Source organism: Struthio camelus, chromosome 4, assembly GCF_040807025.1.
Source record: "Struthio camelus isolate bStrCam1 chromosome 4, bStrCam1.hap1, whole genome shotgun sequence".
Classification (NCBI taxonomy): Eukaryota; Metazoa; Chordata; class Aves; order Struthioniformes; family Struthionidae; genus Struthio; species Struthio camelus.
The window spans coordinates 33,897,040-33,924,440 of record NC_090945.1 but is presented as its reverse complement, the minus strand read 5'-3'; the positions used below and the strand labels follow the sequence as shown (position 1 = coordinate 33,924,440).

Here is a 27,401-nt window from a genome sequence, read left to right as displayed (position 1 = left end):
GGCATCACTGAGGGGGGCAGGCGATGGGATGTCGTACAGCCCCACTTGAGCTAGTACCTGAACAGTGGGAGCTGCTGGCTACAATGCAGCAGGTGCTGCTGCACCTCTGACTCCTCCTGCAGCCACCCCCACAGCTAGTGCTGCCCAGTCTGGGCACAGCAGCCTCTAAAGCACAGGCCGAGGCCGTGCCTCAGCACCAGCCACCTCTAGCCACTCACAGATGATGCTGAGGGTCCCTAATGGCCTCCCAGCAAGGCACAGTTCACAGCAGGCAGTTGCTCCTTCCACTCTAGGACAAACACCCAGCAGCCAGGCCACCGTTCCACCGCCCATGATAGTTTGTTGTCTGTGTGTTTTGACATGCCTATTCCAGTACTTTCACAACTGATTTCTAAAAATTGACTAGGTCATATCACTCACACTGGAAGAAGAGGAACAAGAAATATGTATCCTGAACCCATGTGCTTGCCTAGAAACCAACAGACTTTGAAAAATATTTTTGTTTTAGAGTAAGAAAGAAGCAGGCTGTATTTAAAAGATTTCCTTTATCACCACTGCTTCACTCTGGCTAGTTTTGTTTGTTTGCCCTTTGACACTGATACTTCCCTTCAAGAAAAAGCAAGACACCCAGTGAATGGAGGTATGTATGCACATGAAAAAATAACAGCCATATGTAACCAATACCATACTACATATGGCAGATAGCATTCTGACCATAGCCAGAGCTCAAACTCCAGGGCCAAGTCCCTCGGCAACTGCTTGCTGGAACAGGGATATTTGCTATTTTTGAAATTCACACAGAATTTGGTGCTGTACACAATCCACAAACAGTTCACATATTTTTTAGATCTCACCTATGATATTTGACCTGCCACCTGTGTGATTTAAGATTACTCTAGCTATGAGCTTAGATTTAGGTAGACTTATGATGACTGGCTGTGAAGAACATGAAAGCTTTTAAAATCATCTACTCCGACCTCGTTTATGATCATTTGTTTCACCCAGTGAAAAGTCCAATTAAGTTTGATTGCAACCAGCTGAGGATATCAAGTGCTGCAATCCATTACATCCCTTAGCAGTTTGTTACCAGGGTAATCACTGTCACATTAGAAACAGCACAACTCTCTTGACCAGAGGTCTGCCTACTTTCCACTTCCCATTTTTATGCCTCACTCCACTAAACCAGAAACCAAGAACACCAATCGTTTAGCAGTCAACCTTTTTGTTGTTGTTATACCACGCTTTAGAGAAAATACATGAAGGAAATACAAATCTTTGAGCCTTAAAAACAAAACTGCTTATGTGTCAGGACAGTAAGCCCAACAGAGGGGCAAAGCCCTAGGAAGGGACTGGAAGGGACCTCTGGTTTATCAAGTCTAGTTGGTATCTATTCAGACACCACTTTGCATTTAATTTCTTTGACCGATATGCTTGGCTCTTCCTTCCTTGCCTGGAAGGCTGTTCCAGAGTTAGACAGTCCTAGTAATTAGGAACTTAATTTCTGATATAAATATTACTTATGAAAGTTTATACCCACTTGCTTTTGTTCTAATACTGAACATTTAGCTCACAGTGCTTCTGCCCTTCACCTACCATTTGTGAACAGAAATAGTACTTTCTCTATAAATAATCTCACTGGTAGAGAGCGAAAAAAGGCTTAATCACGGAACTAAACTTTCAGATAATACAGAAGATAAAGATTAACTTTATAGGGTATGGAAGAAGGAAAAAAGGAAGAAATAAGAGCTAGCCAGAAGTTGTAATTACATTGCTTTTTTTTTTGCTTGTCCAAAGAAGCCTTTTCTCTCATTATACACAATAAATGGGCTTGGAGGTATTGTTAACATTTGTTATGCATATGTTCATAGTAATCCGCTGCAACGCTCCACATATAATTGTACAAAATCCATTATATGGAAGAAAGTTAAGAGAACTCCACAGACCCTTAAAACAAAGGGCAAAGCAGAGCACATCTTGTTAAAATGAAATATGATTTTAAAGAACTTATCATCCTTGAGTTTGGTACAATTGCATATCTTCATGAAATAACACAAGAAAAATGTTAAGCTTCAGAAACGGTGTAATGTATTTTGTATCCTCCTACTGATTCAAGTTAGATGGAAAACAAACTGAGAATGGAGCCAGAAAGGTCAAACAAAAACCAACCATACAACATTCATTCACAGGTGGCAGAAATTGAAGTATGATATGTACATCGATCCCCCACTGATACTGACTAGGTCCAGAAGACAGGAACATGCAATACCATTACTATTTCATGTGAAATGATGAAAGAAAGGGTACATTTTGAGTGTGATTACTCCTCTGCTTTCACTGGCTTTAGTAAACATTTCCACCTCAAGCATGAATCTGTTTACAATGGTTTTCAAGTCAGCTGGCAGGCTTGCAAATAGGTATTCCACCCAAAATAACTGGGTCAACAGAAGTCAACAAGGGAAAAAAACAACAAGATATTTTCAGTCTGAGACATACCTTCATTTTACACTTAACTAGATCCAACCCTATTGGCATTACTCTGATATAAAATTTCCATATTTAATACCAAATTTAGAACAAGCAAACAAGGGTGCAGAAAGCTTTCTAAAAGCTCACAAAATAGGTATAGCACAAGAGGTATACAAACTCATACCGCAAGTTATTTTTTTTTGGTAGGCTACATAATTTGTATTTTTACTGCGCAAACAGAAAAACAAAACTGACCTTTACAAAAATTGTGATTTCATATAGAGTAAAAACAGTTCCTCCTCCTTCTACTTTTGGTGTTTTAAAATGAACACTAAAGTGATACAGAGAAACAAAATATTCCCATTACAATGCAAGAACTAGACTGCTTTTTGGTGCGTTCTTCCCATAACTTGGGAAGAAAAGCCAAATAAAACTTACCATAAAAACATTTTAAAACCAGAGTTATCTGGCAGAGAAGCCCCAAAAGAAATAAAAAAACCCCATCTTACTCTGAAAATTACAGAATCTCAAGGCAAAGTGAGCTTTCAAAAAGACCTCATCCAAGCAAATGACATGAGATTGTTCTTCATGCTAGTCTCCTAAGATTCCAAATTTCCACAGCTGAACATCTGATTCAGAGACCTAGAACTGAAAAGGCAATGAAAGCATAGGTCAAGGTACTATGAACTGTCAAAACAAAGTTGGGAAGCGATAAAAATAAAAGAGTGAGAAAAACAAGAAGAAAGAAAAAGCTGTTCTAACTTTCTTGAGCAGTAAAAAGGTCTGAACATACAAGCAAAGCAAATCACATAGCTTAAGTATTAATGTAAAAACAATTCTAAAGCTAAGTTACTTTTCAGACTATAGTCCATGTATTTGATACCATATGAACAAGGTTACATTTTCTCAACCCGTTTTCTGCATTTTAAAGGAATTTTCTGAGAAATCTCTTTATTTTGCACCGTGAAGCTATGGTTTGCATGCTTTGTAAGGATGCACTTTGCCACTTAGCAATATTTAAAAAACACACCAAAACAGTGGAGGACTTTGTAAAAATACTTTAAATAAAGTTACACTTCACTAGAAGATGATATTCAAGTTAAAGATTAATCGCTAGATTCAACAGTGTAACTCCTTTACTTGTTATCATCATTGCACTTCCAAAACACGAAGTTTCTATTTCTGCCAAGACTAAAACCTGTCAGCTTAATAAACAAGCAAACATTGCTCCATAGACAAGATCATTTTGATCTTCCAGAGATGGTTAACAGTTGAACACACCATAAGTTTCTCACTACAAGCAAAATCAGAAGGCATACAAGCAACATGGTGCTTAACTCACTGGTCTTGAATGAGGATTTTTATGCAAGAACTTCAAAGGACTTAAGAGCATAGATCCTCAGCTAGAATCAATACAGGTAGCCTATTTGTCTTTTTGCAAATATGGCTTAGTACCTATGACCAGCTTTTTTTCTTAGCAAAGCAGGCCAGGTAGGTTATAGATCACTAGATTTATTTGAATCAAAAATAATGGACAACTACCAGGTTTTACTTCTGGAAACCTGCTAGCTTTCCAAAAATGTATTGATTCCTAACACTGACAACACAAAATTGATTACTAACAGTTTCCTCCTTTCTGCAGCCTCAAAAGGTTTAAGTTACAGTACTGCAAGGCACATACAGAATCTCTTCCTTTCAATACACAACAGATGTACTCCCTGAAATCATTTTAAAATCCTCAAAACAATTAAAAATGCTACAAAGTTAACAATTTCTATTTAAAAACATTGCTCCTACAGAACATGCATTTTTTTGGAAAATGATTTGCAAACATTTATAAATTATTTTTTGTTCTTTACATTTATACTGGAAATATATTGAATTTGAATATTTTTTATTCTGGAAAGCAGTTCCGTGTCACATTTTAAGTTATTGCCTTCATTATAAGATTGCATCATCTCTGGAAATCCTTAAAGGTACCAGATTTAAAAAATGGAGTAGGAGACTATGAATGTCATTTCAGCCCACCTGAAAGGATTTCCACACAAAGCAACACTGTCAGAGCAAATAAATGAGCTGTCTTCATTCAGTGGATAGGGATGATACAAACTGATGTAAGTGCATTTGTTTAATTTAATGCAGTGTCATTAGAAACTACTCAAAAATCTTCATTTCTCTCTTTTGGGCAAGTGTATCTTACTATAAAAGCAACTGAATTTTTAAGAGGTAGTTTTTTTCCATGATGCACTTATTTATTTCAAATAAAACAAAAAAATCCAACCCCCCCAACATTTGTTATTGAACAAGGATCAAGTCTCAAAACATGGTACAATATTTGACAAAGTTCAATATTTTAATTGTCCTCAGCAGTAACAAGCTGCTTCGGAACCAGTGTATTCCAGGTTGTCTTCAGAGTCAAAAGACCAATCTACCAACAGTACTGAACCCCCCGCCGCCCCCTCCACCTGTCGGCCCACAACTTCCCGGGGGATCGTTGTCATCAAATCCATTGGGTCGGAAAGAGCATGAGGCTGAGGCAGCTTGAAGTGCCTGTGTTCGAGCACTAAGCTCTTGCTCCTGAAATTAAAGAATACAGACAATAAGAAAAAATCCCAAGTCCTAAAAACAGCTTACTTCCAGTAAATTTAAAAACAGCCTTAAAAGCAACATCACTAGCTTCTGGACTCTTACATCAGAACGGCTCCTTTGTTGAACTTCAGGTCAAACTCAACATCCACAGCCTGTCTGAGATGTACAGCTTTACCCAAAGTCAGAAGGTGTATATGTGAATCATAATTAAAATCTGTTTTAAATTTATGCTGAAACTGTGTTTCATAGCAACATGTGATATTACTAAAGGATTAGATTATTGAGCAAAAGCTAATGAAACATTAGATTTTGATATAAGCGTCACATGAAATTTCATCCTAATATTTTTTAGGATGCCCTTTTTCTTGGTAGTCAAACCAAAAGGCAAGACCACTGAACCAATGTTAGTTATTTAAAAGCCACTATTTTATTTTACTGAAACAACTGCATAGGGTAACAACACACTCAGATAAAAGGCAAAAAGGTGAACAAGCTATTTAGTTTCCCTTCATTATTGCCCGTTAACATTCCAGTGTTATTGCTATGCTAACACTGTTTTAACATTAGTAAGGCTCAGGAAGTCTCAAATACTCCATAAAAATTGGAACCAGCTGCTAGAAAGCCCAAGGAGAAAGTACCTCCGAGTAGCAGAAGCAAGGAAGCACAGCCTCCTGCCAATTTCCCTCTCCTCTACAGCTTCTTAGATGTCTAATAAAGGGAAGAATGCTGGCTTTCTTCTCATGGGATAGGGGATACACTATGTGTATCATACACATATGGTACACTATTTTCTTTCTGACTAGGCAATTTCACAAGCCTTACAGTAATTTTCAAATACTCCCGTCTCAAATTGGCCAACAAGTTCAAAAGTTAAGGGAGGGAAGACAGAAAGCAGAACTGCACAAGCGTCCTTTCTTTAGAAAAGAAAATCAAAAAGTATTTAGGTGCTAAGGATCATACTGACACCCTTCTTCACATGACTGTTAGTCACTGCATACCTCCTAAAGGCAAGGGGAGGAAGCGTTAACTGGGATTTAGCAACTACTACATAGGTTGCCCTGAGTTGTTCCTTTTCTTCTCCACCTCCTGGTGAAAGCAAGGAACATGGACAGAAACTGGAAGATTGCTTGTGTTACTCTACAATGACATCCCTAGACTTAGTCCTGTCCAATGTACTTTCACATGTGCTAAAAATATTACTTGTGGGTTTAAATTACTCTAGCTTCTTAAAAGAACATAGCCAAAGTCTGAAGTTATATAACTCTAAGCACTGAACTGCATACTTGACTCTAAAATAAAAAAAAATACATGCATATTTGGAGGACACTGCCTATGCAGGTACACTGGCCATGTCCCTGAAAGAAGTGTATTATGCCATCTGCAGCAATATGTGAATCCTTATGTAATGTATCTGTTAACTAAAAGACATGTCAAAGACTAGATTTACCAGAGATACCAAAGGAATATGAAGAACTTGCTTATAGTACCAGAATCCAACATAATTTTTTGTGTAAATACATTGTTTAGTTGAAAAACTATGGTGCAAAGGTTTTTAGCTTAGAACAGAATTTATTCTCAAAAACAGTAGAGTGGAAGAATCACTATATGATACCTCATCTTTTTTTTTTTAATATTTTAGAAAGTGTTTGTTTTAATATAGCAAAGAATCAAATGAAAAATGGAGCCTTCCTTACTACCACCCCTACTTCTTTCCCTCTAGAGAACTGTTTTCTAGCAACTGCAGGCCTTTTCAACTTCAGCGGTTGAGTTTTACCTAGCAAACTATATTACAAAAGAATGCAAGTGTCAGGAGTAAGTTTGCAGATTACTCTATATTAAAAAAAAAAGTCTAAAAACTGTAGCCAAAAAGAGCACACCTAAGAATTTTTTGCCCAGTTCAGCTAGAAACATTGATACATGTTGATTTGTTTTACCACATGAGTGTTTGGCACAGGTAATACACCTAGTTATTCCATTTATGTTTTATATTCAGTATCTTTAACAATACTGTAAGTAACAGTAAGGTAGTTCAGTTATGACTAGGCTTCCTTACCAAGAGGAAACACAAGGAGCACTTCCTGAGAAGCACTACTATGAACAGCAACACCACAGGATCTTCCACAATTTACATACAATGGATGACTCTCCTAGAGCTCTGGAGCCATCACATGAGCGCATCATATACAGTACAGAACGTAAATGAGTTGTAAATACAGCTTTAGCAACTACTTAAAACATACTGTTTAGTAGCAGCCATAATGCACTGAGAATAGGACAAGCCTCCCTCATGATCTTAGCTTCACTGCTACCGTGTGCAAAACATTTAGTATAATAATTAGAAGATACTATATATACACAATGTATGTGCGCACACAAAAGAAATACAGGAAAAAAGGCAAATTATCAGTTATCAACACCTCTTGACAGAATATAAGTGTTTAGAAAAAATACCCTAGTGTCTTCAATGCTAAAAATGCAATTGCTTAGTAGGTTTTGATTTCCCATATTTCATTCCTGTTCAGCATTTTCTGCTAAAAGAGCACATTTTCTTCTCTCAAGGCAACATTCTCTTAATATTAACCTGTATTAAGTGGTTCTGGTATAACATGCAACAGTGCCATTTTACAAAAAGTATCCTTGTTTTTATACAAGGGAAACACTGAATGTTTAAGTGGCTTACACTTATCTCCTGACAAATACTCCAGATAAGATCAGTAAAACTTGACAGTCAGTGCAGTTCGCTGGACTGAAAAAAAATGGGGAGCATTACCCCCCGCTTTCCACTTGCTCCCAAAATATGATTTTTAATTTGTTTTAACGGAAGTAAAAACTACCCACATTTCAAGTTATATTTAAAATGAAAATATTTTAGTTTACCATATGGTAAATGGGTATACAGTAGTAAAATAAGAGCAATTGACTTTAAATTTCTCTTAAAAATTAAAGGCTTTCTCAGGACAGAAAGATATGTTAACGTAAGTAAAAAAGATAGTTTAGACAATAATAAAGTGTTCACAAAAACCTAATTCAGTAAATCACAGTATTGGAATAAATGGGAGAAAGGGGATAATTGAGCATTTCTAAGCAGTCATTTAAGATAAGGACAGGATCTCATCAGTACCAATATGGAAGAGAACAATATCAGATAATCCCAGAAAAATTAAAAAATATGGTAAGTGAAAAAATTTGCTTTGAGAATAGTTTTTTTTTCCTTTTAAGGAGATTATATTTGCTTGTGGGTATTTTTGTTGTTGTTTTTAAACTGTAAGGGAAAAGTTTTCAAGAAAACTACTAACTTGGCTTTCACTTGTAAGCTATCAAAGAAACTGATTTTATGTGCTTTATATAATTTTGGCTAAATAGTCTGTAGAGAAAGTTTTAGTTTGGGACATTATCAAGAAGTGACTTCTTGGTATATATTCACCATATGACTCAGTTTTTTAAAATCATATTGAGTTTTCACTAGTTCCAGGTGTATAGCAATATTCAAAAAAGCCTAGATAATTAACTTTCTACTGTATTCCAAAAATTGACCCAAATTGGTCTTTAAAAAGTTAATTCAGCAAACCATATTTCAGAATAACTCTACTTAACTGATGATTCTTTTCTCAGCATCCTGATAATGAGCTTTATGGCACTCCATAAAGCTAACACTTCAGATTTCAAACACTCACCTACCCTGTTGATAACATTAGCATATGTGACTACAAGAACAGGATTCAACAGGAAAAATATACAACCAGGAGTAGTTACTGCACTTCATATTCTGTATGGATAACACTGCTCCTCTGTTCAATGTTTGGCTTTATATTAAAAAAAGTTTACAATATCACAGAAGCTGTTATACTACTTTTTTCTATTTCATACTCTTAAAATTAGTTTTCTTTAAGCATTCAACTGCCTAGATGCTGTTGTAATGACATACCTAAAATTTTAAAAAAGTTTGCTTAAAGTTTGTAACTTGGCAATTAAAGCATTCACATGTTTATGGAAGTCACAGCAATTCTGACTGCAAAATGTTACAGTTAGAGATTGCTGTTAAAGACACCTTTTTCTTTTTTTTTTTTTTTTTTACTACCCTGTACAATACAGAGGAGAGGTGGCATATAAAGCATTTATGTCCTAACCATCTTTTTTTTAACCACAAAGTTTGTAAATAGCAGAAAACAAGTTGCAATTTAAACGCAGTTCTCTACATCTGTGAAATACCTGCAGCTATCATAAGAGATTTTCACAGCAGGATTTAGCTGTTCTTTTCGAATTTGTACTTAGTTCTATCTTTTCCAATTTGAGTATGCCTAAACTCTGGAACTCTTACAGGAACAGCTTAACCCATCAAAAACATTCAGTAAAACACAACTTCATTGTTACACAGCCTGAACACAGCAGCAAGGCTCAAAACAAACCATATTTTAAGGTGGAGAGCCATGTCCTTTGTATCAGCAGTCTAAGAGGTGACTGCACCTAGGTAAACAGCAGTATTCTCAGGAAGCCCAGGGGATGTGAGGCTGGCAACACTAGCCCAAGGAGGAAGCCAGCACAGGCAGGGACGGAAAAGCCGACTCTAGCACCTGGTCTTAAACTTCAGCAATTCTATCACAGTTTTACAAATGTCACTCGCAAGTTAAAACGAGCTGACGAGAACGCTGCTAAGAAGTATTTAATATACTTCAGCTACTTCTAGCTAAATTTAGGAAAAGCAATGGAAGAGAAAACTAGCAGTTTATAATTCTATGCAGAACAGGCTTTTCAACTGGTCAAAGGACCAACTTGAGCATCTCCACTTAAAAAAAATTTTTTTAAATAGACCGAAGTTTCAACCATATTTCTCTTACGCTTCCCATCTAACAGTAACAGCTATGATTAACCTTACTATGGAACCTGTCTAGCATGACCAAAAGGGAAGCAGGATTTGTGATTTGCAAGATTAATATACTGAAACATTTAAAAAACTACATTTTTCTTTTTTAAACTGTCTCTTCCAGTTTAAAGGAGGTCACGCTTCACATACTATTCCCATCTTACCTGCAAGTATAGTTTGTTATCTTTTGTAATTGCATCCATGAGATCTTTTTGTAGGGGAGGGTCTCCATTCACCCAGAGTCCGTTTGCTGAATTGGTGCTGAAGCCACAGGTGTTACTCTGTTTTTTGTAAAACAGAACATAAGCAGTATCCTTTGGAAATCTACTGGTAATTTTCTGGACTGACTGAAATGAGGTAAATGTCACTCTGCTGTCATTGAACAGAAACCATTCTTTTGGCATCTCAGTGTCTAACTCATTTTCTACAACAGTACAAGGACTCTCCTCTGCCAACAAGTTATTCTGCGGAGAAACTAAAGACAGAGCTTTAGACTGGGGGCACAGTCCTGAGGGCCCTGAACCAGTTACATTTCTAGCATAAGAATAGTAATGTCCACTTTCAGAGGATACACCAGAGTGCACTACCACAGAGCTTAACATGTAGGGCACCAGCTGTGGGCAGGTCACTTCATCAGCACCTGAGGGCTTCAGTTTTTTAGCAAGATTTTCTCCAATATCAGAAATCTCAACATCAACAGACCAAGCTCCTGAAACTACAGCCAGAGGGGATGTTGCTCTTTTGACTGGCAGTTCCAAAACAAGTGGCAGAGACACATTGTCCAAAATTTTGCGCCTTATATGACACTTTGGATCATAGGAAAATCTCAGAAGAGTGAGAATGAGGTATTCAGGTTCCTCAATGATTTGCATAGTTTTCTCAGCGTTCTGTAGAGAGGCACACTTTTCACAATAATACTTGTTGTCTCCACTGAGGATCTCGGGTGCCAGAAAATAATTCAGTAAGTCTGTGACTGATGGAGTATTTTTACCTACTAGTCTCTGAGATATATCCCTATTATCTTGCACTTTGTTGAGTTCAGAATTTGTAGTATTCTCAGAGTTTGGCTCAGTAGAAAAATTGTTTATGGTTCCTTCATTCATAATTGTGTCACATCCACCATTTACTTCCAAATTACCAAGAGCTGTTTCTTCAGCAGCACTGGATGCTAAAATACTACTTTGCACCACATAATCGTCTTTCATTTCAGAATGTTCCATACATTTTGGGCCAAGATTCTGCAAGGAAGTTGGAGGACAGAAAGCCAGAGAGAGATCTGTGAAAGCTTCTTCCTTTTGAGAAGTACTTTTGCAGTTTAAACAGCAAATACTAGTCTTGAGTTTTCCTCCAAACATTTTCTCTATCAAAGTTCTCTCTTCACTTCCTGTACAAGGTGCTTCAGCAAACAGCTGGGCTTTATAGACAATTTCTGGTGTCTGGGACTCTTGATTCATTACACTTTCAGCAGTCTTTGCTGATGACAATGCTCTCAAGGTTCTCTCTTCTTCATGCAGCCTGAAGACAAAGAGAAAGAAATCCAAATAGCTGTACTATTTTCCAAATAAATACTGTTGCACCACTTGATTTTTTTCTAGTTATACTGAAGTATATAGATGTTTAAGCAGCTAGAAGTTTCTTTCATAAAGAAGAGAGATTTGTTATTTTTTACGTAAGCAATTTGAACTTCATAGTTCAGTACTATCCAAAAGACCATATGGGTGAAGCACACAGACATTCTACATGGCTTTCATTATCTATAACAGAACACAATGGAAATACTGTGAGCAACCTTAAGTATTTAAAACAACTAACAAACAACACTTCTGTTATATATCCTTATATTATCTTAACAATCAGTTCTCCAATTGACTGGTTCCGTACGTCAGATTTCATACGAGAACAAGCAGCTATTTACATTGCGCCAGACCATTTCCTTGGAAAAGGAAAAGTCAGAATTTTATAGCCAAGAACCTTAAATCTACATCAAGAAAAAAAACAAACAAAACAAAAAAGAAGGGGGATATCAGACAAAAAAGACACTATTTCACTACTGAGATAAACTTTTCCAGAAGCAGAATGTGTCATAAAGCAATATTGCTTAAGCTAAGTCTCAGCAAAATGCTCAGCAAGCTGAAATTAAGAGGTCTACTAATAATTTTTGGCATTTTATCTTATATTAAACCAGCTATAAACACATGCGTCTCTCCATGACTTACCTGACCTATATGAAATACAGGTGTCTACACCAACATGAAATTCCAGATGCCTGACTGAACTGTTTTCAGCAACCACATGAATTTCACAATGGGACCATGACTCTAACATAACCAACATCCAAGTATAAGTTTGTAAAATGGAATATTACCATTATAACCTGCCTTGGACGATACTGAGACAAGTAGGTGTCCAGGTTTTACCACAGATTAAAATGGACCAAAAAAAAAAAAAGAGTGGTTCACAGACCATACAGAAAATAAGAGATGGTCAGGAGCCAGGCCTAGAATTCCTGAATCCCACTCATACAATGGAATTGTTAGTTAACTGCTCCTAATTAAAAGTTTGGTAAGACTGTGAATCTGTTCCAGTAACATCATAACTGTACCTGTCTAGCAGGAACCGGAGATATTCTGAGCAATCCTGCTGAGATCGAGGAGTAAACCACGGTGGTCTGGACGCCTCAAAGAAAATTCTAGGAGCATATGCCTCCCTCTGTTAGGGTGAGGGATAAACAGACAATATCACATCAACTTTACTTTAAAAATTGCTTATATTATCTTGATATTGACAGCTGAACTTTGAACTACATCATTCTAAAGAAACTGTACGGGACATAAGGTACATGCAAACATTTAAACTCCTACTTAAGAATAGGAGAAGAATGATAGATATTAGCTATTAATTTTGTGGATCCTGCCAGCAAATATTAAATGCGCAGCGAGCATAAGCCATACATTATGCCTAGTAGCTGTTACTGTTCTTACTGGCAAGCTTAAAATGCTTTCTTTGGAAAAACACCTATATTTTATTAGTACCGATTTACTTTTAAGGTGAACCATCTCATGCCCTTTTCGATGGGTGTATTGGTATTAATCGCAGAAAACAGAAGCGTCATATATGTATCAGCTTACATATTGAGTCAGGTGCAATAAACTGAAATACCTGGGTATGAGCCAAAAATGCAAAAAGATGCTGTAACTTTCTCATTAGTGAATTGCATCCATTTAGATTCAGAGATAAAACGTGTCTCCTGAAACTGAAAAGACATGGACATTAGTTTCCCCTGATAGATTTCTAACAACAATGCAGTATCATTCCAATACAATTACTTTAAGTTGATGGAGAGCAAAACATTTCAGTTCCCTTCAACGCCTGGATTCTGCTCTAGGGCAGAAGTGCAAAACTACTTTACAGTAGGAACTAGCATTGCAGAAACATTTCTTCTTTAAACATTCAAAAGAAGGGACTACGGACAGAAGGTTTTTGTTTGTTTTTCAACAGCTTCCAGATTACAAAAGCATCACTGTTAATGTTTATAGGGAGCAATGAGGGAAAGAAAGACTTGCCTGGGACCTAGAAGTAAGACATGCTATTGAAGCTTTAGACACTGAAGAAATCAAACTTTCAGCGTTAAAAGGCAATCATTAGTTCAATGCATGCATCTCTTCACTCTGGACAGAAAGGATCAAAACTTCTTATGGCTAAAATTGCAGTTCCATAGAGCTGGATTTTAACAAAGCAATCAGTAACTACGTGCCAAGAAACCTTATGAAGTTTTGCTAGGAAGCTGAGTGACCCAGGACATGTTTTGTTTACCTTCTGTGAAAAGCAAGACTACTGCAATAGTTAATTTGCAATAAAAACAGCTGGCAAAAAGGACTTACTCTGTAGCCATAAAAAGTGCCTGAATAACACTGTTCATGTAACAAGTATTTCCTAGATTAATTAGGCCAGTCTTCCCAGTTTCAGATTTTCCAGAAAGTCTAGACAAACAAGATGGCAAAGAACTGGATTGAGAAGTCCAGGCACTTTGACTGAGAATCAACTTAATCTTCTCTTCATTGGGTTTGGGCAGTTCCTACAAGAGAAACATTAACACACTTAATAGGTTTTTGTATTTGTTTTTATAATAGGTACTTCCATCCAGCAGTCTTTTATATCCTCCCTTGCTCTGCCATCTCGCATTCTCCTTCAGGCTCTTGCTGTCCCTGCTAGCCTAGAAGATACATGTCACAAGTGCCTTTGAAAATAACCAGGGCACAAACGCCCGGCCAGTCAACGGCTAACGCAATGTACTATGGCCAGGGGTGGGGGGGGGGGGAAAAACCACACACACACGCACGCACACACTCTTTTTCAAGGCCGATTCTGTCAACTCTCAAATTATAGAAGGGGTTCGTGATCACCTTGATCTGTGTATTCATGCAATCCTTTTTGCCACCAAAAAACGACTCTCAAATGTAATGCATTAATAGACCCTGAGAGCATCCTCTCTTCTGCTATAAAGACGTTTCTTCTCTGTCAAATCAAAATGTAAGAACAACAAGAATAAAGTCCAAAATACTTGGAAACACTCAGAATGAAATAGATGAGGTTTTTCTTTTAAGCCTCAAAACATCTAACTGCAATATCCCTGCTATGAAAACAGGCAGTTTTATCTGAGTATTTTTAAAACATGTATTATGCATTTTAAAATTAATCTCTTTGGAAAAAAAATGCAGAATTTTGTATAGGCCAATATGAGTAGTCACCCATAGAAGCATGCAATACTCACTTCAGTATTAAGATGCACTGCTTTTTTGGCTTTTGGAGCTAGACAAATGACCATATTTTAGACCATATTCTCTTCTTGCCCTTCAACTAGCTCCAAAAGGTGCAAAGCAAATCCTTACCTTTTAAGGATTTCATAATCCCTCCTTCTTATTCTACCCACATTACCTACTTTCTTTCCACTAACACTTGCCATGTTCTCTTAGACACCATCTTAAGAGTTCAACACATTTCTGTGCGTTTAAGAGATATCGTACTCTGTGTTACATCATTCAGAGTTCTCCGCAGAACATCAGCTAATCTTTTTTCAATGCTATCAATGCTCCAAGCTTAAATAAGAAGCTGGATCATAACAGTGACACAGAATAAAAAATTGCTGGGAGTATTTATGTCACTCAGGAGTTTGCTAGCATTCAGTACAACAAATGATGAAATGCAAGATATGAATATAATAAGCCAAAAATCACTCAACAGGAGATATACTATCTGCAAGATCACAGAAAAAAAGCATCTAGGGCCTTTTTCTGTCTGAATAACCACTGCTTCATTTTGCTGCATCAAACAGGACAGACAACAACTTTGAAAAGTTAATTTCCAGTGTTGGTTGAAATGAAATGGCTAGAAAAAAGAAACTAGCAGAAATATATGCATAGTTCCATAAAACAGAAGAAATTAGATTAGGTTTTTAAGGAAAGATGTCATTCAGGCTTTTCTTAAAGCCTGCTATAATCATCTCATGTAGCAAATGTAACGATTCCTGAAATACACTCAGGACAGTTCTTCTGGCATATTCCAAATACAGAATTGACATTAGATTATGTGGTTAGCTCTGCTAGTGCAAGTTCTAAAGAACACAGGTCTATGGGATTCTAGCTTTCGTATCCGTAAAGCAAAACGAACCAAAAAAATCCCACCGCCTTCGTATTCTTATTATACCTTAATAGCTTCCAGAATGGGTTCATAGAGCTCTGGAAATCCTGAATAATGATACATCATACAGTGAATCAACTCAGTCAGCTGCATCAAAAAAGCTGTACTGGAAGGTAACCCATCTCTTTTGAAGGAGTGAACCAAACCAACCACATGTGGGACAATCTAGACAGGGAGAAAAAAAAAAAAAAAAAGGGAGTTACAAAGCAACTGCATTTCTCCAATTTTGTTCTTCTACCAACAACTTTACTGTTTTCCATATATCAAATGACAGGGAACTTTTATTCTCATATAAGAGATGGTTGAGAACAGAGACGGCAAGAAAGCATGCATTATTCTTTACCCATGACAACTTTCAAACAGCCCATAAACTTCTGGAACTTTATGAACTTAGAAACTGAATGTTAAAATTTTAAGCACTCAAGTGTCTAAGGTACACATCTTATTGGAGTTATTACTGCAAACGCTTCACTTCTGTGTCACCGCTAATGAATATATTCATCCTATTTCAGTTTAGGAGACAAACTGGCTCAGAGCTCCACCTAGTGAGGGCTGCCATCTAAGACGGCAATTTTCTCTGAATTAAACAAAAAAGACACAAACAGGAACGGTGTGGAATCATCTGGGGATTATGCCAATTCATTTGCTTTATGTCCAGTTTAAAGTAGTAATGTTGACCCAACCTCTTCCCCCTTCTCCGATTTTTTTGCAATGCAATTTTCTCTATTTATTTGCAATGTAATTTTTAAATTTTTTTCAGCATAAGACTTACTTATATTAGTCTTAAAAATACCGAGTTATTCCAATGCAAGCCATAAGAGTAGGGACTTCTCAGTGTGAATGAAAATACTTTAGACGCCTTTTTCAGTTTAAGTGATTAAAACATATTAACTTTGGAAGAAATGGATGGAATCATTTCTCATAAGTTAGCTCACAAATTCTCCTGTAATAAATAAATGAACTATATATCAGAAATAAGGATACCATAATTTTAGAAACATATGCCTATGACAAGCATTAATACACTTCAAAAATACTCACTCGCTACTTCTTCAAATATTGGTTTTGCTGTAAGTATAAGGAATGTTTTTGTATCCCAGAGAAACAAAACCTATTCTTTTGGTTAGCAAGATGCCCATTGTTTAAAAGTGAAAATACCAGATTCCCAAGTCCTCAATGTGTTACAGAGCCAATAGTGAAAGCTGTGATTTAAATGACTCCTTTCACTCTACAAAAGTGAGGACACAGCAATGAGTGTATTTTCTTCTGAACTATTGAGTTCCAGGAACGAGAACTGTATAAAGCAGATCTAAGAGGTGATAACTTTGCACAGACCCAGCATGAGTAGACAGACAAGTAGAAAAAGTACAAGCGGTCAGCTCTCTCAAATTAAGAGCCAAATTCTTTCTTACAGTCTACTACATAAAAGATAAAGTTACACTTTGTATACAGAAATATCACATTTAGCTGAGGCTGAACTAAAATGTTGTACTTCAAAAGAATTTAGAATTTCACAGAACTCTAATATACCAACACTGTGGTAGTTAAACATTGTAAGTGCAAGACAGAACATCTTATCTTTGTAACAGTGTAATTCATGTAAAGATACTCAAGCATAAGGAATGAAGATGACTTAGTTACACTGCAAAATAAATTCAGTTATATTACCAAAATATCTATTTATCCATTCTACATTTAGACTGCTTATTATAACAAAATACACAAGTAGCTTAAGCACAGGAGAATATGATAGAGAAGAAACTAAATTAAAGCAGTAATTCCCAAAAATGATAGTGAAGAAGGTTTTTTAAAACAGAGGGAAAACAGTCATGATGAAGCTTTGAAGACAGATGTTTAGGCAACACTGCACACAGCCTATCATAGATTTTTTTTCCTTGTGAAAGCAAATGCCTATTTGTGTAATAAATTTTCTGTCGTTCTCATATTTGACATTTTTCACATGAATGTTTTGTCTCTTTTAGGAATAGGGAAGAAAAGCAAGAGAGTAAATACATGAAATATTTACATTTTGAGCATATTCAAGGCTACTTGGCTATTTCCTTTGTGATTCAGTTTTCTATCCTAGGCCAAGATCGGGGAAGCAGAGGGAGGACAGAGAACCTCTAGACTTCTGTCATTTAAAAAATAACAAAAATCAAAAAACATTGTAATCAGGCATAAGGCAATTACTCTGACATTAATCAAAGCAAATGATTTAAGAACCCTTCAAGCCTAATAACCTTTGAGGCAACTTCGAGGAACAGTGTGTCAAGCTGTTATTACAGATAAGTCTGAAAGATCCATATTCCACCTAAAAGTAACTTAGATCTAAACACTGAGTTTGAGAACAGGGAAGGTGTTATATACATCTTGTTGTACTAATTTAAAGAATCATCACGATACCCTAGTTATGTACAAACTGCATTTTGAATTTAGAACTATTTAGCATCTAGAACTGCATTTTGAAGAGCGGCCATAAAAAATAGCACTCTTCAGTTTGTCAATTTGTACGTTAAAACATAGATAGTGTACCTTTCAAAGCGAAGTACTCCTTTGTCTCATGCACCTATTCAGAATGACTGGGCAATACGTAACAGACGATATAACTGGTTATCAGTTTTCCTCAGTTAGTTTTCCTTGAAATTCCAGCTACAGCCCAATTTCAGTTGTAGACTTCACACCACCTAAAATGCCTTTCCAGAGGTATGTGGTCAAAGATGGGACTGTGGTCCCCAGATACTACTGCTACAATTATGTACATACCAAGAAGAACAAGGCATTGTTTCAAGTTACAGGTTACGTGGCTGAACCTGGAAGTTAGAAAGTCTAATGGTCTGTGAACCACAGAAATCTGATTCTGGAACCTTGAAACAAACATGAAATCTAAGTGCATCACCTTTATTTCTCTTTAGACCCACTTTAGAAATTACACATCAAACACATTTCAAAGAACTGAAAACAATTTATTTAGTAACTTACCAAATGAAAAGCCTCTGGAGAATGCTGGAAACTAAGTAACATGTGCGAAAGGACAGCAAGGGCACCAGGCCTCACTAGAGGAAACCAAAGTCGATTAAAGACCTAAAAAAGGAAAACAAAAAATTCTAGAAAGTGAAATTCTAATAAAAAGGTAAACAGATTCCAAATCCAGATCCATTTGAATCTGACAGAATCATTACATAAAACTGAAAGCTGTAAGACATTTTTGACCCTTCTATGCTGGATAATGAGGTAAATATATTGTAGTACAAGAGTTCACACAACTGCATAGTTGTTGCAAATCCCTCTTCCCTCCTCTCCATCTCAAATATTCTTTTCAGACATACCAATTCAATCTTAAGCAGAGTGACATCAATGAGGATGGTAAATTTCTGGACTGCGGCTAGTCCTTTCAGCAGTGCAATCACCCATGTTTCCACATGCTGAGCCAGAGGCCAGGACAACCAGTCAATCATTCTGAAAGATTAATCAAAAAGGAAAAAAATATATAATAACATGCCATTTATCTTGACCTCAACAAAAAATATTCTATACATCTTACCCAAATAGTTAAACTACTGCTTACATAGAGACTCACAAAAAGTAATGCAAGGATGTTAGAAAAGCATTAAGATCATTTTGATTATATCTTATCTCACTTAGCTACATAATTAACAATTATATATTTAATATATTGGAAGTAAATAGAAAAACTGAAATATGTAAGCATACATACTTAAATATCAGATGTTCTTATCATCTAAGAACATTAATCCAGTTTTTGCAGATATTAAGCTAATAGATTTTCGTTTTGTGGCAAAAACTTACTAGTGAAGACAAAACAAAGCGCATGTACCTGGGAACCCCTTCTCCTACAGCTTACACTACAAACCAGATCAAAATTGAATCTCTATTAAGTTTATGTATATCCCTGGAAAAATACTCTCCATTAAAAAGGCAAAAATCTAGTAATTTTTCTATGATAGCCTTACAGGTTAGCACACACATATTGTAGCGGGTGTTACAAAAATCTAATACTATCAGCACCCTGTGGTTTTCATGTGCCCCAAAGAGAAGAATCTCAATACAGCCAAGGGGGAAAAAAAAAAAAAAAAAAAGGAGTGCCTAAAAAAACATAGTGAAAGACGAACCACAGAAAAAAGGGTTGTAAAGAAAGTCCTTCCATCCTGAATTAGCACATAGCTTAAGCTGATAATTAAGGCAGACAGGCATATTGGTAAAATTCTAAGACACAGATGGTATCATAACGCAGTGCCAGCTAAAACAGGAAATTTAGGTTTTATTTTTTTCCCCCAAGAACTTTACTCACCAATAACTAGGATTGTCTTTAATTGTCCTCAGTTAACAGGCTTCTACCCTATTTAGTAAAACATGAAATGTACTGACAAATGCAGACGCTGCATGGACGCAGCTTGCCTCAGACTATACACGTGGAGCCTTTATGTTTAGTACTGTGTTTTCAGCTATCAGCAGCAAAAAGGAACAAGTAGAAATAGAATGAAACTGCTTTAAGCGGACAGCTCTTTTTAATGTTTGGATTTGCAACTGTAGGAGAATGCTAAACATCATTGTGCGACTTCATAGTTTCTTTCAGACAACTCAACATTGTCAATAATAGGATAACAGCTATCATTTCAGTATGTTTAGCACTGTAAGGAGAAGTTTCATTCTCCATAGCATTGATACACATATACAATTCCCATACTTAAATCCATTTGTGCTCTTAAAAGTACAGGTGATGCTTTTAAAAGTAGAAAAGTCAGTGGAGTAAACAGAGGTGAATTTGCAGGGCACTCTCAAGGCTATCCTAAGAGGCATCAAATCTGAGATCTGGCAGATGAAGACTGGGACATTTCAGCTACTAGATCCTCTCTGCATTTCAAGTTATTTGCTCAACTCCTGTTCTGCTGTCATCAACGACTGCATTTTTAATACGCAGAGATTACAGATGATCATCATGCCCTATGTTAAAAACAAAGGGAATGCTTTTGTGTTTGACCAGTTTCAGAGAATCTTAAAGACCCCGAGAAGACCTGCAGCTTCCTTTCACCCTAAGACAAACAGATCTGCTACCCATATACGTGCCTAACCAAGGACAAAATTCCTCATATCTCTGGATAGAGTAAAATTGTATCTGTACTTCCTCAGACAAAAACTTATTTTGTAGAAATTCTTCTTAGCCATGTCAAAGACCCTAACAGCTCAGGTACAAATCCCTCAGATAAAAAAACCTTCAGACTACTAGGTATGCCCCCCCACCAGTTAACATCTATTTATATCTTCACCCACAGGGCAAAGGGCCTGGTCATGTTTGGAGTTTCTCTTAGCAAAATTTTCAGTTTCCCTTACCAAAGATACTTGGTCAGAATGCCAACAAGCATAACAATACTCATTACAATACTGAATGCAAGCAACCCACTTCCTCCGAGACCTCTAAAGTTAACCCTCAAAGCAGTCACAAGACCCAGGAAAAATTCAAGCTTTCTGCTTTTCTTCACTGAAGCTTCTGGTAAGGTTTCATGAGGCAGCTGAGGCAATCAGCATTAGCTCACTGATGCTTAAAAGTACCCTTTTCACACCAACCCTGTGCATAATATAACCCCCTGCTGAATAGATTCAATTTATTAAACTAGTGATTTACTCATCCGTGCTCAATTTTAGAAAGCTCTGCAATGTCATGAAAGTTATCCTTAGGAACCAGGTAACGAGGCCTCTAATTTGCAGTTTCCAAAGCTCTGGTGACTCTCAACACGAGGCCTTGTGATACCTTGACCTCTGCCTCTCATGGGGATGATGCAAACCCAATGACAACATTGTTATGTGGTGCTCCAAACATTCCAGTGGCATTATCATCTTTATGATAAGAAAGCTAGAAGAGAACGAGCAAATATTGCTAAGATGGCCAGAGGCAGAAAAAGCAGAAAAGAAATTGGATAAAGCATCGACAAGAAAGTATCCACAAAAAAAAAAAAAAAAAACACCAAGAGGTAACTAAAAAGTTAGTTCCATGGAGTAGAACTAGAGGCTCTTCAAATCACGCATCACTTCAAAGACTGAATGACATAAGGCGTGTAAGACTGCACAGCCCTTCCCAAAAGGAGAGGAAAAAACCCACCCCACAGCTAGTATTAAGAGGCAGCTTTTATTTGAAGATAGCAGCTCCTGTTATACCCAAAGCTCAGCACTGCCTTACTTTCAGAGGCATACAGAGAAGCCATTCTAAAACTACAATTATACCATCACACTGTGCTGAAGCAGATAGTAAACATAAATATTAAAAGTTATACTAAAATGAAAGTTGAGCCACTAGCACATTACTGGCAAGTTATTACTATGCACAAATCCACCTGAACTTCCCGGCTCTGAATTTTTTTAGACTGGGCACACAAACTAGCTGAAATATGCTCAGTCAAGCAGATTCTTCTCAGGTCTTGAAATAATACGCTACAATTAAAGAGAAGTATTAATATTATATTTTCAAATGAAATACAGCTTTCCAATTTCCTGCAAATGAGATGAGTGTTTTCAGTGAGAAAAAAGAGTCAGTACTACATTAAGATATCCCCTAACTACACTCACATGAAGGCAGTTCAAAAACAAGAATACTTTGAAAATAATTCAGCAAACTTTTTTTCCAGTTAAAAAAGCACTTCTTTCTAAACAAGACAGATTTCTAAAAGCCTCCTATTTAACTGTGTTCCTCTTTTTTCCTCTCCTTTTGTGCTAAGAGCTTTTTCTGCAGATCTTAGGGCGGGGGGGACGACATTCCAAAAACTTCAAGAAGATCTGAGCGTCTCTCCAATTGTCACTTTTCTAAGTCCGGTGTTATCCACACTTCTTAAGATAATAACCAAGTTTGCAATCCTGAATCAGTCTCTTAACAACATTACTCTTGATGTTCACTAATGTTTAGATTAGTGACAGGAAGCATGATATGCAACTGTTTTTATATCATTCCTCTTTCTTCTAACACTCCAAGAACATCCAACAAACTTTTGGAGGCTTGAGTGAAGATGGAAAGAGAGGTAGTCCCCTGTGAATCCTACTGAAGAGTCAAAAATATCTAAGCAGAAATCAGTAAAATGCTGTCTTCTCTCTTCAGAGGAGATAATGATGATGGGTGGGACAAGCATGCGAGTGAGCCACTCTGCTTCTTGGAAAAGCAGAAGGATTGATTTTTCTGAACAGGGCTTTGTGTCCAGCTCAATCATAAATCCAACGATGTTTCCTAGTTTAAGGTGTCACCCACAAAGTGGGAGATCTAAACATCACGTGAGATCTGACAGGAACCCAGCTAGTTTCCTCTAAGTGTCTATTTAGTCCTCTTCTTCATTCTGCCCTAGTAAAGCATGAGAAAGAAGCCACATTAGCGATGAAGGCAGCAACCTTAAACCGAAACCTGGCGGGTAACAGCTGTAGCATCAGAAATATTTCAGCCTAACATGCCAAACACCATCATTTAGAATGCCATTTTAAAAGGTGGTTGTTACTGTTGTTTTTAAACAGACCTAAGTGACAAATAACTTCATAAAAGGCAAGAACAACAAAACAGACTCTTCCCCCTTTCCAGTAAAGGCCAGTACCTGCACAGAGCTTGAGTCATGCTTGCATCTTTCACGTTTGGATCTGTAGTAAGGCTCCTGATGAGTACTGTAATCATCTGTAATGGTATATGCTGCACAAGACTTGCCAGTGCAACAGAAGGTTCAAATGAAGTATCTACAATAACATGACATGCTTTAAGAAACAAAAAGAAACCCCCACAGAAGCAACTGCACATTGTTTCCTACCCTGGGACTTCAGTGTAGCAGGGAAGTTTTGAAGCAATGAGTGTATTCCACACATAACATTCTACTGTCATGTACCAGCATCAGATAAAAATGACATTTGAATGGATTAAGCCTATGAGGAGCGCTGAATTACAAGCTTCTTTTATTGGTCTAATACCCATGTGACACAGGCTGCCAATTTCCTCCTCCATCTCCAAAAGGATGGGGAGACTTTTTTCATTCTAAGAATAAGTGAATGCATGGATTTTTAAGGTCAGAAAGGACCAACTTATGATCTCACCCAAATGACTCAGGAGATGAGTTGTTCCTACAGTGCACAAGTTTCACGTAGTGCTTTATGTGAGCCCAACTTTGTAGACTGAACTGCTCTGAGACCTAAGGGGTTCTTTTGGAGGGATGAGGAGGGAAGAGTAACTTCTGGCACTGAAAGAGCTTTCCTCTTTCCTAGCGGGACACCGAAACCTCTGTTCCTGAACACCGCGGAAAGCAGCGCGACACGAAGACCTCCCACATGCATACAGCAGATCCTAAAGGAGCCACCGTTCCCCGGCTGCCTTTTCACTTCGAGGCGGCCAACCGCTTCGCTTACTCGACTGCCAGAAAGCAGCGGCCGGCCAGCGAGAGCGAGCGACGGCTCTGAGCCGCGCCAAGCCGATTCCCCGGCGCCTCGGGGTGGGTTTGGAGTTTTGTTTTGTTTTAAGCCGCTGCTCCGCGTCCCCCGTCCCCCCCACCCCCGGCAGCAGCGAGGCCCAGCCGGGCCGGCGCTCACCGGCGGAGGAGATGACGGCGAAGAGCTCCTGCAGGGAGGGCAGCAGCGTGTCGGGCTCGGCCTTCCAGACGCTGCGCAGCAGCCCGCTCACCTGCGTCACCTGCGAGACGTAGAGGCGCAGCTCGGCCTCGCCGCTGCCCTGGCTCTGGAAGTGGGCGATGCTGCGCACCAGCTGCTGGCAGAAGGCGAGCGAGAGCTTCCTGCCGCGGGGCAGGCACTGCGGGAAGTCGCCCAGCAGCTGGCAGAGGCGGGCGCAGAGCGGCGGCGCCGGCCGCTCGCACACCAGCCGCAGCGCCTCCACCTGCAGCAGCTCGAAGAGCTCCAGCACCGAGGGGCAGCTCATGATGAGGCGCAGCCCGGCCTGGATGTAGTCGAGGATGGCGGGGTCGCGGCCGCTGAGCGGGCCGTAGCCGCGCTGCAGGAGGCCCAGGACGAGCCCGCGGTCGAAGAAGGCCTCGAACTCGGCGCGGTGGTAGCGGCCGTAGGCCTCCAGCACCTGCCGCCCCACCTGCCGCTGGAAGGGGTCGGGGCCCTGCAGCACCAGCCGCGTGCTCAGCGCGAACATGGCGCGGCACTGCGCCTGGCTCAGCGGCGTCTCCGCCGACTCCACCACCCGCCGCACGATCACCCGCTTCAGCGGCAGCGGGTGCGACGAGCTCACCAGCCCCTCCAGGATCTTGTCCATGGCGCCCGCCGCATCGGCCGGGCGGCGACGGCGGCGGGCGGGGCGGCCCGGGCCGCGGCGGAGGCCGCCGCCGCCGCCTCCCCGCGCCTCTCTCCCCCCGCCCCGGCGCTCTGTGCCGCCCCCGGCCCCGGCCTCGCCCGGGCAGCGACCCCCGCTGCTGCGCCGCGCCTAGGGCAGCGCCGCGGCCCCCACGGCAACCATGGAGCGCCGACCCGGAAGCGGAGCGCCGCAAACAGGAAGCCGGGCCGCGACGCCGGCAGCGCCCGCCCGGCCGCCGGCAAGCGGGGAAAAGGGCGCCCGCCGCGCATGCGCCCGCCGGCCGCCGCCGGGTTCGCGTCACCGCCGCGGCGCCGGCCAATGGGGAGCGAGCGGGAGGGGGCGGGGCCCGGCGCGGCCGTTGGGGCGGCCGTTGGGGCGGCCGTTGGGGCGGCCGTTGGGGCGGGCCGGGCCGCGGGCTCGGTGGCGGCGCGCTGTGGCCGAGCCGGAGGGCCGTTGGCGGCCTCGGCTGGTGCCTCTGGTGTTCGCCGCGTTGCGGTTTCCCCACATAGGCGCCTGGGTCTCAGCCTTACAGCCCCCCACGAGCTGCCCAACTGAAAGCTGGGGCATGTCATTTTGAATTCGCCCTTACAAGTTTTACTCGCTCTCCCGCGTGTTAAAGATCTCAGGTACCCTCTGTTTACACAGGTTTGTAATTACGCGTATTTTTCACGCATATATCTCTCCCATGATGAAATATTCTCTAAGCGTAGCTCGTTCCTGCCGTGAGTTCCCGCGGGACTGCTGTGTTCCCAGGCACCTGCGGAAGGAGCACCACGACTGCCTTCCTGCCCGCTGCCATTGCGCCGCCTTGTCGAAACATGGCGTTTAAAACAGAGTGACTTTTTCATAAGTTTTAGAATAATATGACCGTCTGCACAACCTTAAAATCCGATTTCCCAGCACAACCTTGCTGTTTCGACAGAACCAAAACTCTTCTATGTTGAACTTGACTTTCGTTAAGCTCTTGCAACTTCCACAAGTCCCTCTTGACCTCAGGCTGCGTTTAAAAATGCTGTCAAAAATTTCTTTGTTTATCACTCATTCCCTCTTTTAAGCGTTTCTTCTTCTACTTCGATTAAGACCACGTCCTTAGAAATATCTTTTCTGTTTTATATAGGTTAAAATTAGCAACAGACTGTTCTTTCATCTCAGCAGCATAATTTATGCGTACTGTGAAAGTGCTCCCATTCCAATTTCAGCCTGCTCATCACTCATTTCGATCCAGTTGTCAGCATTTAAATTTTGTTAGTACACCTTGGATTTTCATACCAGGATAAATTTTTAGCAGCAAAAGAAAGAGTTCTACAATCTGAAGGGACTGTGAATATTGTCTCTTGAGAACTGGATAACAACAGAAGTCACAAAATCTCGGATGGAAACCATCATCAACATTAAGCACACCAGAAACCAAACCCTACTTCCTTATTGGAAGAAAATCCTCTTTGGACAGCTCACTAATCACATATGCTGGGTGTGCTAGCAAAGTTACTCAGTGCAAACACCTTCGTGCGATGTGGCTGAGTAATACCTGTAGTTCAGCATCAGGAGAGTATGAAAAATAAGCCTAATTACTCCCTGGTAATATTTGCTATGTAACAGGTGCAGAACCTAAGCTGGAGTTTAGGTTGGCAACAGATACTGTTAACATAAGGGTTACAGAAAATACCTACACACCGTAGAGTGACAGCTGTAAGATACTACAGCTGTCAAAAACCAAAAGATGAAACCCTGAAATTCAGAGTTAACTTGAAAAATGACTCTGCCATTTGTCAGAGGCCTCAGATGCTCAATAGAAGTGCTCAGACTACCTTAACTTCGCTCTGATTTTGTTTGCTGCTCGCATATGTAAAGTCGAGTTCTAGAAATCACTATGCACAGAAGAAAGATGAAGGTTTGCAGAGTCGCGCCATTCCAGTATAAATTGGGTTGACCAAGGTTTTTTTCTGAGGTATTAACAAAGTTCAGAGACTATTGGTACCAATATCTTAATTATCTAAATTATCATTGTAAAGTCTACTCTGTTGGAATGGTATCTAAATTGACCTTTTTTTTTTTTTTCCCCAAAGGGACTTTATAGTTAACCGCAATAAAAATTAACTTTCAAGAAGGTGCTGGATTACGTATCTGCTATATCTATGGAGCATAAGGCTTTGTCTTTCATGATCTCTTCCAGGAAGTTTTTAGTTTTCTTCAGTTCACTAGTACAATCTTCCCCCTCCCGCCCCTTTCTTTTTCTTTTAGAACTATTCATGGTATCTTCTGAAACCAGGATGGGAAAGGAGTCCACTCAGGAGTGCAACCAGAACTCTGAAGGTAAGAGGGGAAGGCCTGAAATTAAGATGCTAGATATATATGTGTGGGCAGGGGTAAGGTGAAACCTTGTGAGGGGAGATGACCATATGGAGAACGGTGGGAGAATGGAGATGTCAGAAGCCCCAGAGGTGCTCAGATATGTCAGGGTGTATGTGACAGGGAAAAAAGGAGGAGAAATAGAGAAAGGCAGGT

The 27,401-nt window shown here is 39.5% G+C and overlaps 1 protein-coding gene across 1 annotated transcript; it reads right to left on the bottom strand.

Moving 5' to 3' along the window:
* Positions 1-2,062: 2,062 nt before the first annotated feature.
* Positions 2,063-24,921, bottom strand: USP38 (ubiquitin specific peptidase 38). The gene is made up of 10 exons (XM_068942141.1): positions 24,173-24,921; positions 23,197-23,332; positions 18,940-19,069; positions 18,593-18,694; positions 15,620-15,778; positions 13,798-13,991; positions 13,076-13,169; positions 12,519-12,625; positions 10,081-11,431; positions 2,063-5,043 (listed from the first exon to the last, which is right to left on the bottom strand). The coding sequence occupies exons 1-10, from the start codon at positions 24,855-24,857 to the stop codon at positions 4,882-4,884; spliced, it is 3,120 nt and encodes a 1,039-aa protein (XP_068798242.1). The 5' UTR covers positions 24,858-24,921; the 3' UTR covers positions 2,063-4,881.
* Positions 24,922-27,401: the final 2,480 nt, after the last annotated feature.

Bases quoted from the DNA above. Each gene is read 5' to 3' on its own strand.
- USP38 (XM_068942141.1), bottom strand. From the start codon at position 24,857: ATGGACAAGATCCTGGAGGGGCTGGTGAGCTCGTCGCACCCGCTGCCG. The intron at 23,333-24,172 runs GTGAGCGCCGGC...ATGTTATTGTAG, and splicing joins CGCCGTCATCTCCTCCGCCG to ATACTTCATTTGAACCTTCT. The intron at 11,432-12,518 runs GTACAGTTATGA...CTTTGTCTTCAG, and splicing joins CTCCGGTTCCTGCTAGACAG to GCTGCATGAAGAAGAGAGAA.